Raw genomic sequence first — 15,644 nt, 5'->3', positions numbered from 1 at the left:
TTGCATGCTTGCTTCAATGCTGCCCCAGTGAATTTGTGCTGCAAGAATAATTGCAGGCTTTCTCATGTCACGGGTTGAGAAATCTCAGTGAATCAGAGAAAGACTTGATGCAAATCCAGCAATCCCACTTAATGAGTGGGGGGAAACTGCTGAGGGTGGGGGAAACTAAGTGGAGCTTTTGACTTAGTTCAAATCATTTAAATTTAAATGTCTATTTCATTTTAAATAAAATAATAATTATTTTGACATTTTAGTGATTCTGTATTTTTGAACGTCAGACATTCTTAAGCACTCAGCAACAGGGGGTACCTTTTGCAGCTTCTGAGCGGTCACCTATTGTCAAAAAGCCTCCCTGCTGCATTCTGCCATATTGGGCGGGGGGGGGGGGGGCTAGTTTTGCAGGAAATGTTGCCCAGTGGATGCAAACAAGTAGTGATTTAATGGTAACAGAGAATGAGCCCCAAGGTAGTTTTAAATCTATGCGAAGGTTCTATCTATAAGTTTTAATTCCTTTAGGACAATGCTAATTGCTGGAGTATAGGACTTTATATTTCATATAGAAGTATCTGCAATAGTCACTAAATTATTACAAGATCATTACAATACAGTATTTCAATACAGTATTTCTACAAACAACATGGTACTTGGAGCATTTATTTTGTAATATCTATGGTGTATAGCATTTTAGAAATTAGATGCGGGATAAATTGAAAAAATGCAATCTATAACCCATTGTCGGTTCTGGTCTGTCCAAATTTTTTGAATTTGCTTTACTACTCAAGCAATAAGGTCAGATCAGAGCCTTTTGATATCTTCAAGTATGTTTATTTTTTTCCGAACAATAAACAATGCTGGAAGAACTAAGCAGCATCTGTGGAGGCAAAAGGTTTTGGTCTTCAGAGATCAACTTTGAAATGCTTACATAATAACTCCAAGTCCTGGTGCAGGGTCTTGAACCAGAAGGTTGATTTGCTCCTTTTGCTTCCTGAAGTGCTAATTTACTTGCCTAGTTCTTCTAGCATTCTGTAACTTTGTCCTTGTGTATTTCCCCCAGATGCTGTTAAGTGGCATTTTTTTTTGGAATAATTATTACAGGTGCAGAAACTTCAGGCTATTCTGAAACCAATGATGTTAAGACGCTTGAAGGAAGATGTGGAGAAAAATCTGGCTCCAAAGGAAGAAACCATCATTGAAGTAGAACTGACCAACATTCAGAAGAAATATTACAGAGCTATTTTGGAGAGAAACTTTGCTTTTCTTTCTAAAGGAGCTGGTCAAACTAATGTGCCGAACCTTCTGAATACCATGATGGAATTGAGAAAATGTTGTAATCATCCATACCTAATTAATGGTAAGCTCCTTTTTACTGACCATTCTATGAGCAATTTTGCACCTCTGGTACATCAGCTCTTTAAATGACACTAAACATACAGTAAAATTCCAGTGCTGTGACATCTGATTATTTGGAAATCCCAGCAGTTCAGTACCTGTCTTGCTCGTCAGTCTAGAGCCAGGGATGCAGAACGCAAGTGAAATGTGTGGCTACAGCCAAAGTCAGGCTTATAGTTATTGTCACATGTACAGAAATACAGTAAAAAGCTTCTGTGTGCTTACCATCCAGACAAATTGTTCCATTTACATTACAAAAGAGGGAAGAAAAGAATGCAAAATGTATTCTAACAGTTACAGGGAAAGTGCAGTGCAGGTAGACAAAGTGTAAAGGCCATGACAGAGTGACCAGACATGGAAAGTTCATCCTTATTATTGAGTTATAGTAAGAATTGGCCCTTAGTGGCCCTTTCAGCCGCATAGAGCAGCATACCCCAATTTAACCCGAGCCTGCCTATTCATGGGACAATTCACATTGACCAATTAATCTACTAACTGGTAAGTCTTTGGAATGTGAGAGGAAACTGGAGCACCTGGAGAAAACCCTGCTCAAGAGTTTTAAAACAGCATTATAGAAGCTGTCCTTGAGCCTGGTGTAATGTGTTCTCAAGCGTTTGTATCTTTTGCCTGGTGGGAAGGGGAAAGGAGATGATGACCCTGGTGAGAGGGCTCCTTGTATAATATATTGACCGATGTCTTGAGCCAGCTGGAAGTGTAGATAGAATCAATGGAAGGAAGGCTGATTTTCATGAAGGACTGAGATTCATTCACAACAGTCTTGGGCAGAGCAGTTGCCATACCAAATTATAATGCATCCAAACAGGATGTTTTCAGTGGTGCATCAGTACAAAATTGGTGAGGGTCATTTCCTTAGTCTTCCGAGGAAATAGAGGTGCTGAATGTTTCCTATTCCTTTTGAACTCACTGGGTTCAATGGAATTTTTAATATACTATTCTGTAACAGGCTTTTAAAAAAAGTGATCTAAAAGTGTTTGGGTATTAATAAGAATAGCATCCAGTGGAATGGAAAGTCTAGTTTGACAGTGTCAAAGCTCTAAGGATCCCTGATTATTTGAAATTTACTGTATCAAGTTCAAAGTAAATTTATTATCAAAGTACATATGTCACCATATACAACCCTGAGATTCATTTTCTTGCAGGCATTCACAATAAATACAAGAAACACAATAGAATCAATGACCCATGAAAGACTGTGCCCAACAAGGCGGTCAAATGACCAATGTGCAAAAGTTAACAAGCTACAAATACAAAGAAAATAAGAATGAAAAGTAAGCAGTAAATATCTGGAACATGAGACGAAGAGTCCATAAGTTGTGAACAGTTCAGTGATGGAGCGAGTGAAGTTATCCCTTCTAGTTTAAGAGCCTGATGGTTAAGGGGTATTAACTTTTTATGAACCTGGAGATGTGGGTCTTAAGGCTCCTGTACCTTCCGGATGGCAGAAGTGAGAAGAGAGCATGGCCTGGATAATAGGGGTCATTGATGATTGATGCTGCTTTTCTGCATCAGTGCTCCATGTAGATGCACTCAATGGTGCACATTAGATTTTCCAGGTCGGAAGAACATGAGTGCGAAAAGTCTGTTGCATCCGAGCATCTGTGCTGAAATTAAAACGTATTCTGCTATTTGGAACCTTTCATGGGTAGAAATTTTTAAATATTTTTACATATGTGTATACTGTATATTAATATAGCTCCAAAAACTAAATTTAAGGAATGGTTTTCACTACTACTAGAGGTTACAATATATATTCCACCTCTAGGTAAGCTAAACTCGTGTCTAATTTATAACCTGGACCTGCACACTTTTGCATTGTTGATCTATGTGGAGAGGAAAATTGTCAAGTCAAGTCACTTTTTATTGTCATTTCAACCGTAACTGCTGGTGCAGAACATAGTGAAAACAAGAGAATGTTTTCCAGGACCATGGTGCTACATGAAACAATACAAAAACTACACTGAACTATGTAAGAGAAAAAACAAAAACCACATTAGACTACAGACCTACCCAGGACTGCATAAAGTGCACAAAACAGTGCAGGCACTACAATAAATAATAATAGATAATAAACAAGACAGTAGGCACAGTTGAGGGTATAGTATTCACAGAAAATCAAAATCTAAAGAAGTTTTTGGAAATGGTACCCCTCAACCAGCAGGCTCTTGAATGGGCATAGCTTCATTAAACTTCACTTGCTCATCACTGAACTGTCCCACAACCTATCGACTTGCTTTCAAGAACTCTTCATCTAGTATTCTCCATATTTATTGCTTATTTGTTTTCTCTTTTGTACTTGCACAATTTCTTGTCTTTTCCACATTAATTGTTTGTCCTTTTGGGTGCGTTCTTTCACTGATTCTATTATGGTTCTTGGATTTACTGAGTATGCCCGCAAGAGAATAAATGTCAGGGTTGTAAATGGTGACATGTATGTATGTGATAATAAATCTACTTTGAACATGCATGGTTTTATATGTATTCTTTTCTGCTGAATTTTAAGATGGAAAGAGATTAATTTTGAAACTTCTGTTTAAAGGACTTCACAACCAATTAATTTTGAAATCCACAGGCAGTTTTGAGGGTCCATTATTAAGAGGGTGATGGTGGCAGAGAATTTGCATATACTCAAAATGATTGGTTTTTTTGTGACATTGATGCAAGAGAATTTACTTTCCTTCAGTAAATAGTGTCATCAGATCTTACTAGTTTTATTAAGCTGGGTAGGTAATTGGGGCCTGTGGGTGGTGAAGTTTGTGCATTATGCAATGCCTCATTCCCTGAATATTGTAGTAGTTTTGATGTTCTTTGCAATTTTTCAAGACAGATGAAACAACGTACAATGGTGAAAAGGGCTTTTGGCATGCTGGCCTTTATTGGTCAGGGTATTGAGTATCGAAAGTGAGATGTTATTTTGCAGCTGTACAAGATATTGATGAGGTCACACCTGGAGTATTGTTCTTAGTTTTGGTCACAATGCTATAGGAAAGATGCTATTAAGCTGAAAAGAGTAAATAAATTATTTGAGGATGTTCCCAGAACTCAGGGGAGAGGCTTGGCAGGCTAGGTATTTATTCCATGAAGCATAGGAGACTGCGAAGTATTCTTAGAGGTATGTAACATCATCAGGAACACAAAATCCAGAGTTTTTCCCAGGGTTGGGGAATCAAGAACTAGAGAACATTGGTTCAAGGTGAGAGTAGAAAAAAATAATAGGAACCTGGATGGCAACACTTTCACACAGAAGGTGATGTATGTATGCAATGAGCTGCTAGAGATGTGGTTGAGGCAAGTACAATAACAACATTTAAAAGGCATTTACACAATTACACGGACTGAAAAGATTAGAGGATGCATATCAATTGCTGGTAAATAGGACTATCTGAGATGGGTATCTTGATCAGTGTGGACAAGTTGAGCTGAAGAGCTAGTTTCTGTACTCAAAGACACTATGACAAAATTGTGACAGGCCTGCATTTTAGGGTTAGGCTTTTTAAATTGTGGTTAAATGTATTCATGAGGGAATTTAAGCACTGATGACTTTAATACTTTCTCCCTCCTAGCCATTTTTTAATTTGAAAAAGGGGGATAAGAGTGAAAACAATGTCACTGCCAGAAATTGGTTAAGATTAGACCACAACAAAATAGTTCCATTGTAATTTTATTTGGGATCAACCATACAGTCTGTAAGGCAGAGTGCCAAAAGCTGCGGCAAGCCGTTTTGTGGCAGCAGGTCCCAGCAGCAGTTAAACTGAGCACAATAGCTTTTAAAAGTTACAGATGTTCTTGAAAGCTTCAAGTTGATATTTTGAATTGGCTTTAATGTCAATGCTATTTCACTGTTGAAAGAGCCCTTCTTAACCTCTTGAATTTCTCTTCATTTCCACTCTAAATCCTTCTCAAACCTCATCTTTTCAACAAAGCCTTCAGTGGTCCCATAAAGCTGTCAAAAGAACTCAAGAATAACAATTTGCCATTTGAAATTCTACTATTTTGAATTAGCAATATTGATTTATGTTGTATGAAATTGACAGTGAAGTCAAATAAACCACCAGGAAAAATTGGCGTAAGTAGCATGAAATTTTAGATTTAGTTTCTTCAGAGCAAAAGCTGTGCTTAAAGAGCTCACTTATATATTCCAGAAATTTTCAATAGGTTTATCCATAAAAGGAAAAATGGGTTTCAATAGGTTTAGTAAATAAGTCAGTTTTGTAAAGTTTAGATGCTCTGCCAACTTATGGTGATAATGTGGTTTACTGCTTATTGATCAACATTCTCTTTAAATTATTTTATTGTCCACTGATAATTAAGAATCTTTTTCTGCTGAGTGATCTTAATTGAATTGATTTAGCAAAGTGTAGTAGCCTGTAAGTAGCATATAAAATTGTTACATCATTCAATAGCACTAAAACAACTTGGACTTGGCCTTTTTTTGTTCAATAGTTGGAGTTGAATTAAATGGGAAACTTACATTAAGTTCCTTTCGAGTCAAATTTTTGCTTGGTAATTTCTTCTTTGCTGATAGCACTGGCATTCATTTTTCCCCCATATGTGAAAAGTTATTAAATATATATTGAATTTTTAGTTCACTTAATTCTCCCTAATGAATGCATTATGAATGAGGGGACCTACAGGAATTGCAGATTGTTGCTTTTGTAAATTTGTCTCAAGATTTTGGCTTCTGATAACTTGTTTGTTCTGATATGATTCTGGTTTTGTTTTCTCATATTTGGTTTGCATAGGTGCTGAAGAGAAGATTTTGGAAGAATTTAAAGAAACTCATAATCCTGATGCACCAGATTTTCAGCTTCAAGCTATGATTCAAGCTGCTGGTAAGCTTGTGCTGATTGACAAGTTGCTGCCAAAACTGAAGGCTGGTGGCCACAAGGTGCTTATATTTTCCCAGATGGTGCGCTGCTTGGATATTCTTGAGGACTACCTCATTCAGAGAAGGTGAGACTAGTGGTGTTCCAAATGAAAATTATTAATTAATGCTTGTGAGTTGGTCCAAAAATCTAAAATTTTAATACAAACATACATTGTTAATTTAGAGAAGCACAGTATCAGATCTGTGCTGTTGAAGTAAAAAATATCGAATAATAAACTTAGTACCTTTCAGTGCTACTTTGAGAAGTTAGGATGCCTTGATAATTTTGTAACTGAACGAATCCAGCATTTGAATTGGGGAATAGATTTTGAAGCTTTAAGGTTATTTATTTTACCCTTATGAGATTAGATATTCATTACCTTAACTTCCAATCCCTACATCCACAGTAATAATTTGAGTTCCTTTAAATCTGACAAAGTACAGTATGCTGTTGAAATACGTCATTAAACTTTTTTCATACAGTATAAAAGGCAAATGAAACAAATAATTCTCATTGTGCCCTATTTAAACTTCAATGTTCTTAAGGTTGCTTTATGATATTGTGGGCAAAATAATAGTTTTTCTTGGTTGCAAAACAGGAAACCACTAAGAATTGCATGAAATTAACTGATGGATGCTTAAAGTATGCAAAACAACTTGTATTTGTAGTTTCTCAGATAAAAGTACGGTTTTAATGTAAGATTATCGATAGTGAAAAGCATATGGCAAAGACTATGATGAACGTTAAGATGGTACTGGACAAAAAAAACTTATAGATTTTTTAAAATCAAATTTAGCAGGACTGCAAAGGTGAAAAAGTCACAAAACTAATATTTCAACATTGGTGCATAATAAAGTTGCACCAGCTGTGCTCCTTTGTGATTTTTACAGTTTTGCCTTTGCTGTGTAAAAGGACTGCATGGTGAGAAGGTCTGCTTTAGGCTGGTACAAGCATTGTTTCCAGCTTGGAATATGTTTACTTTTGGCTTTAGGGGATGTGCATTGTATAGTTGATTGCAAAGTGAGATGTAAAGTACAATAAAGTCTCAAATATGTTATTGCCCCTGCATGCATTTTGCACTTCCCCATACCCATTTTTTTAAAAAAATGGAAGTATTTACTTATTTTAGCCAAAAAGTGTTAAGGTGGTGTGCAGATAAAACTCAGAGCAAAGTATCTCCAGAACCATGATCAGTTTGCTCAAAATACACTTTTAAAAACCTGAGGAAACAAAAAATGTGGTTACATTTTGTAAAAGAAAGCCAAGAACAGAAAATGATTACAAATTTCTTGCATTCATCAATCTTGATATTTAAGGACAAAAAACAAATCCAGGAAAAAAGAAACAATAAATTGCATCTGTGAAAAGAGAAACCAATGAATGTTTAGTGGTAATAACCCCTCTTCAGAACTCCCTCTTTCCAAAGTTGCTGCTCAACCAGCTGAGTTGTTCCATTATTTGTTTTTGCTTCAGATTCCAGCATCTGTAGCTCTGTTCTCCATTAATTGACAAGAGAACTAACTGATCATCCTCACTGGCTTTGCATTTACTCAAGACATACTAAGATGTGATATTTTAGTAGAAGTTAATGTAAGCTGCTATTAAAAGTGTAACATGAGTTCCTATTGAATAGAGCAAGATGTGTCAAGACTTTCCAAGTAGTAGGTGCCAACAATGTTTTGGCCTTAAATTGATGAATTATTAAGATGGTAAAACTATGAAAATAATTTCTACACTCCATGCCCCTATAAAAATGTTGGATATGAGGAGACCTTTGTCCATTTTTAGTCTGTCCTTTACAGTTGTGATAGCTCAAGGTTCATAATGCAGGCAATTCTTACACACCACTATGGAAATCTTTCATGTGTAAATCAGGTGAAATATTCCCCTCAAATTCAGACAAGTAAATGGCAAACTTGGCGATGCATATCAATATTGAGAGTTAAAATTGAAATAAAAATTGAAAATGTTCTCTGTATCAAAAAATCTCTTAAATGTTGATAATTCTGTATTAAGGAGACACCAATAATGTGTTGTAGTTGAATTTGAGTATACAAGGACATTTTTGTCATCAAAATCTAATGATCAAAGCATTTAAAATTTCTCCTTTTATGGAAGGTTTTTAATTTTTTTTTCATTCATGGGAAGAACAGCCTGCCTTGCGCATTCCAAATTGCCAATGCTAGGAGGGGGTGGTGGGGAAGAGGGAGCTTCTATGTGCACCATAAATATTAACAAAATCTGGCAAGTAGCAGCTTTTGAACTTTGATACAGTATGTTAGATGAATGTTAATTTTTAATCCAAAAATTACTTTCTAGACACCTGTATGAGCGCATTGATGGTCGTGTAAGGGGGAATCTTCGACAGGCAGCAATAGATCGTTTCTCAAAACCTGACTCGGATCGTTTTGTTTTCCTGCTTTGCACTCGTGCTGGAGGTTTAGGGATTAACCTTACTGCTGCTGACACCTGCATCATCTTTGATTCTGACTGGAACCCACAAAATGATCTCCAGGTGAGAATTGTTTGCAAATTTCCATTTGTCTGATGTATTCAATTATGTTTTAGCAAGAGGCTATGTCTTGAAGATAGATTGATACTGTCTACTAAAAAAATGTTCCATTCCAACCAGGCTCAAGCTCGCTGTCACAGAATTGGGCAAAGTAAAGCAGTGAAAGTGTATAGATTAATAACAAGGAATTCTTATGAAAGAGAGATGTTTGATAAAGCCAGTCTTAAGCTTGGATTGGACAAAGCTGTTCTACAATCAATGAGTGGACGGGAAAATAGTGCTAATGGGGTATGCATTTTTGTATGATATTTCACTGTTTCAAACTAATTTTCTCAAGCAATTGGACTTGTAAATAGCTTTGTAAGAGCATTATTTAAAATTTAAAATATGCAGATGCAGCAACTGTCCAAAAAGGAAATTGAGGATCTTCTGAGGAAAGGAGCATATGGTGCCCTGATGGATGAAGAAGATGAAGGGTCAAAATTCTGTGAGGAAGATATTGACCAGATTCTTTTAAGACGTACTCATACAATTACTATAGAGTCTGAAGGAAAAGGGTCTACTTTTGCCAAGGTAAATATATTTAACCAAGAATAAATCTGGAGATGTGTTAAAAGCATATCAAAGGAGTACAAAGGTCAAGATACTAAATAAAATTGCTGTGAAGTAAATTGTGTAGAATCTTCATAACAATAAGATTTTGTTTCATTCAGGCTAGCTTTGTGGCTTCTGGAAATAGAACAGATATTTCCCTTGACGATCCTAACTTTTGGCAAAAGTGGGCAAAGAAAGCAGAACTGGATATAGATGCAATAAATGGAAGGGTAAGCAACATTAAGTCTTGTGTATCATATTTTAAAAATAAAAAGCTGGTTGATATATTTTGGCTCACCTGTGCTGTCTCCTGTTGTAGAACAATTTGGTGATTGATACACCAAGAGTAAGAAAGCAAACAAGACACTACAATGCTATCAAGGAAGATGAACTAATGGAATTTTCTGATTTGGAAAGTGAGTCTGAAGAAAAGACTGGGAAGCCTCGTAGACCACAGGACAGGTCCCATGGTTATCCAAGGACTGAGTGTTTTAGAGTGGAGAAGAACCTATTGGTATATGGGTGAGTTACAGAATACCTTTAAGTGGGAACTTCCAATTTGTAAAGTATGTTCTCTCCCTGAATGGTTTTCTTAGAGGGCTGTCAGTTTATATTCATATACACCAGGATGCAATGAAAGTCCTTGATTGCATGGAAGTTCACAGGGTAAACAGTGTATATTATAATAATCAATACACCGACAAATACAATGACAAACTTAAATTTGGTGCAGAAATTGCAGTGTAATTGAAGTAGTGCAAAAAGAAATGCTAAAGTGACAATAGCAGAATAATGGAGAGGTAGTGGTAAGAGTCCAAGAACATGGCACCAGCAAGAAGGGAATGTGAAATAAATCAGTTTTAAATACTGATCCTTAGCAATTTACCAGGAAGTAAACAAACTGATTGCTGAGGTTTTTATTTTATCTTCTGCAAGCATGATATCATGTTCCCATTTTTTACACCTTTAATCATTAGCCATAAAGAATAAGCATGAATTGGACAGTAATGACTGAGAAGTAGCAGCTCTGTTAACTTCAGAACCATAGAGGAGACAACTTGTGCAGCAGTCAGTTTCAGCAAGTATGGCTGTGTGCCGAATGCAGCCAGAAATGCTCTTTTAAAAGGTGCCAAATAATTTTCACTGTGTTCTTCCACTCAGCAGTTTGTTTGAACCTTCTGTCTTTGTTTCATTGCATATCTACTGAAAGCCATAATTTGGTTAACTTATAGAGAAGTGTACCAGTTTTACTTCAGCCTGTGATCAAGGGGAAGTGTTATCTGCAAAAGCCCAAAGTACAACATGGATAAATACTAGACCACATTTTAAGACGCTTTAAATAAAAATGGTATTTTCCTGTGTTTGAGCTACTGTGCTACATTCCTTCCAATTGAAATAATCGGCCTGCTGGACTTGGATCAGGTTAACCTTGCACCGATTGTACAGGAAGATTTTTTTTGCCTTAGGCTGGGAAATCTCTGAAAGTTCAGACTTCCTCCCTTGGTTTCATGAGGAGTCCACCAGAAGAATGCAGTTGTCTCTGGGTCAAAGGTCAGCTGAGCAAAAGTTCAGAACTTCCACCTTCCTGTGGAATTCCTGACCTTGCATTTGTTAATATGGAAATACTCCAGCAGTTACAGGCATAACTTAATTGTAAGATGAACGTGAGTACTTCTCTCCCTCAAGGAAAGAACCAGTAAATAACATGCAGAGGGATCTGGTTTATTGTTCATTATAATTATTTGCATGATGAACATGCAAGTGCACCAAGCAGGTAAGCAGGCAAATTATATGGTGGTCTTTACTGTAAAGGAATTGGACTTCAGAGGTAATGGAATCCTTATTGGATATGATGTCATTACTATTTGGGGTACTCATTTTCATAGAGAATTCATAGGTCTTGTATTTTGTGTAAGATGAATTTACTACATATATTTCAGGATCAGATTTGTTCGATAAAAAGAGAAATCAAGAAAGATTGACTAGAAGTTAAATAAAATATCGTAGTAGTAGCTCTTTAAGCCACTCAGTTATTCAGCAAAATTTACCTACTTTATCCCACTCAGAAATTTATTAGTTCCTATTTTATGAATCAGTGGCTATGACTCAACATTGGGGTAGAAAATTCCAGGGATGGTGCTTGTGCTGTGCTTAGCACTGCAATTATGAGTATAGAGAGAATAGAGCAGTGGGCTAAGCATATATTCTTGAAGTGCATCTGTGTTGATTGTCTCCGAGGAAGAGATCTTATCACTGATCCATGCTAGCTGTGTCTTCATTGAGGATCCATTTGCAGGAGGTTCAACTTTCCAGGTTTAAAAGCTTGGCGAATAATACCAAGGGGATGATGGTATTGAATACTGAGCAGTAATCAAGCAGAAGTCAATTCCAACTACAACCAAAGAAGGAATTCATTATGGTAAACAAGAGAAAATCTGCAGATGCTGGAAATCCAAGCAACACACACAAAATGCTGGAGGAACTCAGCAGGCCACGCAGCATCTAAGGAAAAAAGTACAGTCAACGTTTCAGCAGAACGCATTATGAAAGATGTGATTGTCACTTGTCAATATTAGTTGAGACTCTTGGGCACCGGTATCATTACTGTCCTTTTGAAGCAGGCAGGAACCTCGCACTACAGCAAGGAGAGATTGAAGATGGCACTCCAAGCAGTTGGTCGACACAGGTTTTCAGTACCTGGCTCACGCTCACCCACTTACATCTTGATGAAGTTGGTGTTAGCTGTAGCATATTGATTAAGATGCAAAGATGAATCCCTGAATATGGTCCAGTCCACTGGTTCAGATGTTCCTCTGTCTCTGTTGACCATACCTTCACAGTTCTCACCAATGGTGCTCCAGTCTTCAGTCTCTGCCTATATGGTGGGAGTAAAAACATAAGTGATCAGATTTGCCAAAATGTGGGCATGGGATGGCACTGTAAGCATTCCTGGTGGTGTAACTGTGATCGAATGTGTTGGCTTCTCTGGTTGTTGATGTGACTATGTTGGTGGTAGTTTGTCAGAAGCTTACTGTCCTGGTTGAAGTCCCTGCATGACTGGGAAGGTATCAGGGTGTGCTGTCTCATAGCTTTTGACAGGGATAGGTAAATAGGTATAGAAAAGTATTTAATTGGGAGAGAACGCATTATGATGTATTAGCCAAGAACTTGGGAGCATAAATTGGAAATGTACTCAGGGTTGCTGCACAATTTCATGGAGTTGTTAAGGTGCATGGTGTGTTGGCCTTCGTTAGAGGATTGAGTTCAATAGCCATGTGATATTCTTGCAGCTCTGTAAAGCCCTGGTTAGACTGCACTTGGTGTATCGCCCTGATATTGTGTCTCAGCCCAAAATGTCTGATGTTTATTAATTTCCATAGATCCTGCCTGAATTGCTGAGTTCCTCCAACAATTTGTGTGTTGCTCTAAATTTCTGGCATCAGTGTTCTCTCTTGTGTGTATGATTTAGAGTATTGTGTTCCGTTCTGGTAGTTACATTATAGGAAGGATGTGGACACTTCAGAGAGGATGTTTCCTGCATGAGAGAACATGTCTTATGAGGATATGTTGAGCAAACTAGACTTTTTCTCTTTGGGATGAAGGAGTTTGAGAGATGACTTGATCGAGGTGCATAAAATAAGAGGCATAGATCAAATGGGTGGGCTGAGACATTCTCCTCCCCCCTCCCCCATGCAACATGGCTAATAGAGGAGCATAATTTTAAGTTGATTGGAGGAATGTACGAGGGGTGATTGATAAGTTTGTGGCCTAAGGTAGAAGGAGTCAATTCTAGAAAACCCTGTACATTTATTTTTCCTACATTTACACACTTAGTCCAGCGATCGTGGAGCATACGGATCCCTTCTCTGCAGAAGTCGGCGTCTTGGACCTACAGAAGTGGTCCACAGCATGGGGTGATTGATATGTTAATGGCTTAAGATAGAGGGAGATGAGTTGTTAACTTCAAACTTTCTGCATAATCACTCAGATTTGACCTGCATGTGCATGTAACAAGAGCTGTATAACTCATCTCCTTCTAATTTGGGCCACAAGCTTATCAATCACGCCTGCTGTGGACCACCTGGAGGTCCAAGACACTCTCGTTACATGCACGTGCATCTCAACTCTTTGAGTGGTAATGCAGAAAGTTCGTAATAACTCATCTCCTTCTACCTTAGGCCACGAACTTATCACCCCTGCTGTGGACCACTTTTACAAAGGAGGGATCTGTATGCTCCACGACCGCTGGACTAAGTGTGTACATGTAGGAGGGGACTATTGAAAAATAAATGTGCTAGGTTTTCTAAAATTGACTCCTTTTACCTTAGGCCACAAACTTATCAATCACCCCTCATATAGTGGGAATGTCAAAGGCAATATTTTGTTTTTAACACAGTGGTGAGTGCATGGAACACCTACTACAGTTGCTGGTAGAGGCAGATACATTACAGGCATTTAAGTTAGACACATGGATAATCGAAAAATAGAGGACTGTCTAGGAGGGAAAGGTTAGATTGATCTTAGAGTCGGATAGAAGGTCAGCATAACAGGCTGAAAACCCTGTAGTATGCTGTACTGATGCTCTAAAAAAAGCTTGAGAGCAAGGTATCAAAAACTGCAACCATGGAGGAACAGAAATAATCATAGTAACAGATTTTGTGGTTAGTGGAAAGCTTGAACAAAATAGTTTCAAGGGTGTAGTCTTTTTGAAAAGCAAAAACCATTGCACTGTGAGAGATGCTACATTTTGAATTATTAAATCAAAACTCAGTAAGATGTAAATGGAGACAAGATCCCAAGATGGCAGTTGAAGGCAGAAGATGATCTGTGTGTGCTGGTCAACAATTTATGGGATCTTATGTATAAGTTGGCTGTTGCATTTGCTTGATCAGTTCACCTCGTTTCAAATCTTCCTCACTTGCTTTCTGTTTGCTCTCTTTTGCCCTGAATTTTTTCACTGCCACTTCCTTGCCCATTCTGCTGTAGCTACTATCCCTGTCCCACTTTCTTTCACTGCAGCTATGTCCAGCTATGTTCTCATTCACTGCTTCCTCTTGCTCACTCCAGCTCCCTTTTCCTTCGAAATCTCTACCATTACCTGTGTCACTAGAACTTACTGATCTGGATGCCCTAGTGTACCCATTCAAAATCACTACCATTACCCATGTCACCAAAACTTACTGATCCGGATGCATAGTCTACCCACTTGCACTGCTCCTACTTTCCCAAACCCTTCATTTTTCTTTTCAATTGGTCCACCTCTTCTCTAGACCCCTTGATACCTACTGTATCAAAGTCGTACTGTACAAAGTGTGCATGACTAAATGTAATTACTATTATATTGTTTTTTTTCCACAGTTGGGGCCGATGGAGTGACATATTATCACATGGTCGTTTTAAACGACAGTTGACAGAACACGATGTGGAGACCATCTGCCGCACTATCCTTGTGTACTGCTTGAACCATTACAGAGGAGATGAGAAGATCAAAGGATTTATATGGGATCTGATTACTCCTACTGAGGATGGACAGACTCGAGCGCTGCAAAACCACTCGGGTATTTTTAAATTACTTTGATCAGATCTTGAGCTTCCAGGGAACATTTGTGAATGCCAAGAAGTTAAATAAGTAAATTTTAGTTAAGAACCAGAAGAGAATATTTCATAAATTTCAGCTGTAATAATAGAAAGAGGTATAGGGGCTATGGCATTTATCCCTTGAGCTGATTCATCAGATAATTAAACAATTACTGATACATCTCCTCTCCATTTACACAACTTTGATTTACACCCCTTGACACTCTTAAAGCTGTTGATTCTAATTTTAAATTTCTGCTGATGTGGCTTTCACAATCTATCGGGTGAAGTGCTTCAGTGTGGTTTTCACCAAATTCTGTGCAGAAGAATAAAATGCTTAGTTATTTAGCTCCTAATGACTATACTTTAATTTTATGGTTATGATCTCAGTACTGAATTCTCACCAGAAAAATCAAAGCCATTTATCATTTAAGATCCAGATAAGACCGATCAATTTTTAAATTGACTTGAGAATGCTACCAAACTTATGCACCCTGACCTCAGAATTTAATCATTTAAGTCCTGACACAATTATAATAAATCTATACAATATTTTTGATGTCCAAAAATGGAATCATAGCATAATACAGCACAGGCGCAGCCCCTGTGGCCTAACTTGTCCATGCCAACCGAGATGCCTGCCTAAGCCAATTCTATTTGCATGCATTTGGTCATGTCCCTCTAAA

The 15,644-nt window shown here is 37.6% G+C and overlaps 1 protein-coding gene across 6 annotated transcripts in view; it reads left to right on the top strand.

Moving 5' to 3' along the window:
* chd7 (chromodomain helicase DNA binding protein 7) overlaps nt 1–15,644 on the top strand; it is a 232,204-nt gene that overhangs the window by 175,728 nt on the left and 40,832 nt on the right. For all 6 annotated transcript variants that reach the window (XM_072254598.1, XM_072254614.1, XM_072254623.1 and 3 more), the window contains 8 exons: nt 1,096–1,351; nt 6,150–6,360; nt 8,595–8,790; nt 8,908–9,075; nt 9,181–9,360; nt 9,501–9,611; nt 9,701–9,903; nt 14,740–14,939. In XM_072254598.1, the coding sequence (XP_072110699.1) occupies nt 1,096–1,351; nt 6,150–6,360; nt 8,595–8,790; nt 8,908–9,075; nt 9,181–9,360; nt 9,501–9,611; nt 9,701–9,903; nt 14,740–14,939 (1,525 nt within the window). The remainder of the gene's footprint in view (nt 1–1,095; nt 1,352–6,149; nt 6,361–8,594; nt 8,791–8,907; nt 9,076–9,180; nt 9,361–9,500; nt 9,612–9,700; nt 9,904–14,739; nt 14,940–15,644) is intronic.

The sequence above is a fragment of the Mobula birostris genome, chromosome 1 (genome assembly GCF_030028105.1).
Source record: "Mobula birostris isolate sMobBir1 chromosome 1, sMobBir1.hap1, whole genome shotgun sequence".
Lineage (NCBI taxonomy): Eukaryota > Metazoa > Chordata > Chondrichthyes > Myliobatiformes > Myliobatidae > Mobula > Mobula birostris.
Note: the sequence above shows the minus strand (reverse complement) of the source record. Positions and strands in the feature narration are given on the sequence as shown.